Source organism: Aplysia californica, unplaced genomic scaffold (assembly GCF_000002075.1).
Source record: "Aplysia californica isolate F4 #8 unplaced genomic scaffold, AplCal3.0 scaffold00638, whole genome shotgun sequence".
Taxonomy (NCBI): domain Eukaryota; kingdom Metazoa; phylum Mollusca; class Gastropoda; order Aplysiida; family Aplysiidae; genus Aplysia; species Aplysia californica.
In genome coordinates, this window is record NW_004797908.1 from 398,387 (window position 1) to 400,052 (window position 1,666).

General features: G+C 42.9%; 1 protein-coding gene across 1 annotated transcript in view; it reads right to left on the reverse strand.

Moving 5' to 3' along the window:
• Positions 1–1,666, reverse strand: part of LOC101863131 (ATP-binding cassette sub-family A member 3) — a gene marked incomplete in the record, with an annotated part of 33,739 nt that overhangs the window by 17,366 nt on the left and 14,707 nt on the right. Inside the window, 2 exon segments of the mRNA XM_013087787.1 lie at positions 79–229; positions 1,409–1,619. Coding sequence (XP_012943241.1) covers positions 79–229; positions 1,409–1,619 — 362 coding nt within the window.

The window sequence follows — 1,666 nt, forward strand, 5'->3', positions numbered from 1 at the left end:
TATCTATCTATCTATCTATCTATCTATCTATCTATCTATCTATCTATCTATCTATTTATATATCTATCCGTCCCTCACTGGGCACAGGTGGTGTCAGGCAGGAGATAGGACACCTCAGTACGGACCACCGACTCCAGCTGTGCGGAGGAGATGAAGGAGACGATGGTGAGAGTGAGCCGCACTACGTCACACCTCGGCACACACTCTATCACCAGGTGGTACCCGGCTCCTGGAAAGGGTGGAGTTTATTTTTAGTAAGCGCTTTACCAAAGACCGTGAAGTGGAGAATATTTGGTTTTACAGCACAAATAGGGGAGATATGGTCGTTTTTAAGGACAAGCGGGCTAACCCAGATTTCGGGGGGTTTCCAGATATCTTGACCTACAACAAAAGTGGGCATTGCCCTATCTACAGGAGAAGTTTGGTCTCAGTTGTGTGTACATTTGTTAGGTTATAGAGAAAACTCTCTTTGTTTTTAAAAAAAAAACTGAACAAGGGGCGAAAAGTTTACCTTCGATTTTCTCAAAACAGCATTTTTCGGGATAGCCCCCTTGTGCTTAAAAGCGACCATATATAAACGCCGAAGATTAAAAGTGTTACTGGAGAGTAACGTACAAAGACAAGTAGGAGGAGCGATAAAGACGATAGACGTTGGATGTGAAAGAAGGAGCAAACGACACCAGAGCACCCACCAACGACCCACGAAAGGGAAGGTGTTTGTCTTTTTTTCTCTTAATTTCTGTTGTTGTTGGTTTTGTTTGTTTGTTGGGTTGTTTTTTTTTTTTTTTTTTTTTTTTTTTTGGGGGGGGGGTAAATTAGGGATGGTTATACAAGTTTTAATAATACGTTCGCCTCTTTTGTTGATTAGTCGAATAACGTAGTGCTTGCAGCTATCGATCTCATTTTCAGGCTGACAATTCTTATAATTTGCTTGGATTCTTTGAGTAAAAGTCTGATAGATTAAATTTTGTTTGTCTTACCGTGCACATCTTGCAGATTGCTATTCTGTTGTATTGTCTCAGATAAATTGTTAAGTGGTCGCTTTTAAGAACAAGCGGGCCAACCCAGATTTCGGGGGTTTCCAGAATTCTTGACCAACGCCAAAAGAGAGCATTGCCATACCTATAGGAAAAGTTTGGTTTCATGTGTGTGTATATCTGTTTGGTTATAGAGAAACGTCTCCTTGTCTTTTAAAGAAACTGAACTATGGGCAAAAACTTTAATTTCGATTTTCTCAAAACAGCATTTTTCGGGATAGCCCCCTTGTGCTTAAAAGCGACCAAATGTGTCCCACGTCCCTATGAAAAATCACAATAATAATAATTTACCGATGTCCAATATTCAAATTATAACGTTTTCATTGACGCTGCGCATTCAATCCTTTTTCTAATTCTATGATCTCGCTCACCATAGAGCTTTTTGAGGAACATAGAGGTGCCGCAGCACAGCAGCTCTCCGTTGGCCATGATGGCTATCCTGTCTCCCAGCGCGTCCGCCTCGTCCATGTAGTGTGTGCTGAGGACCAGGGTTCTGTCCCTGCGTCTGTTCTTGAGCAAGTCCCAGGTGTGGCGCCGGGTGGAGGGGTCCATGCCACTAGACGGCTCGTCCAGGAACACCACCTGAACATGAGGACATGAGGACATGTGTCAGTCACCTCCTTCGGAAC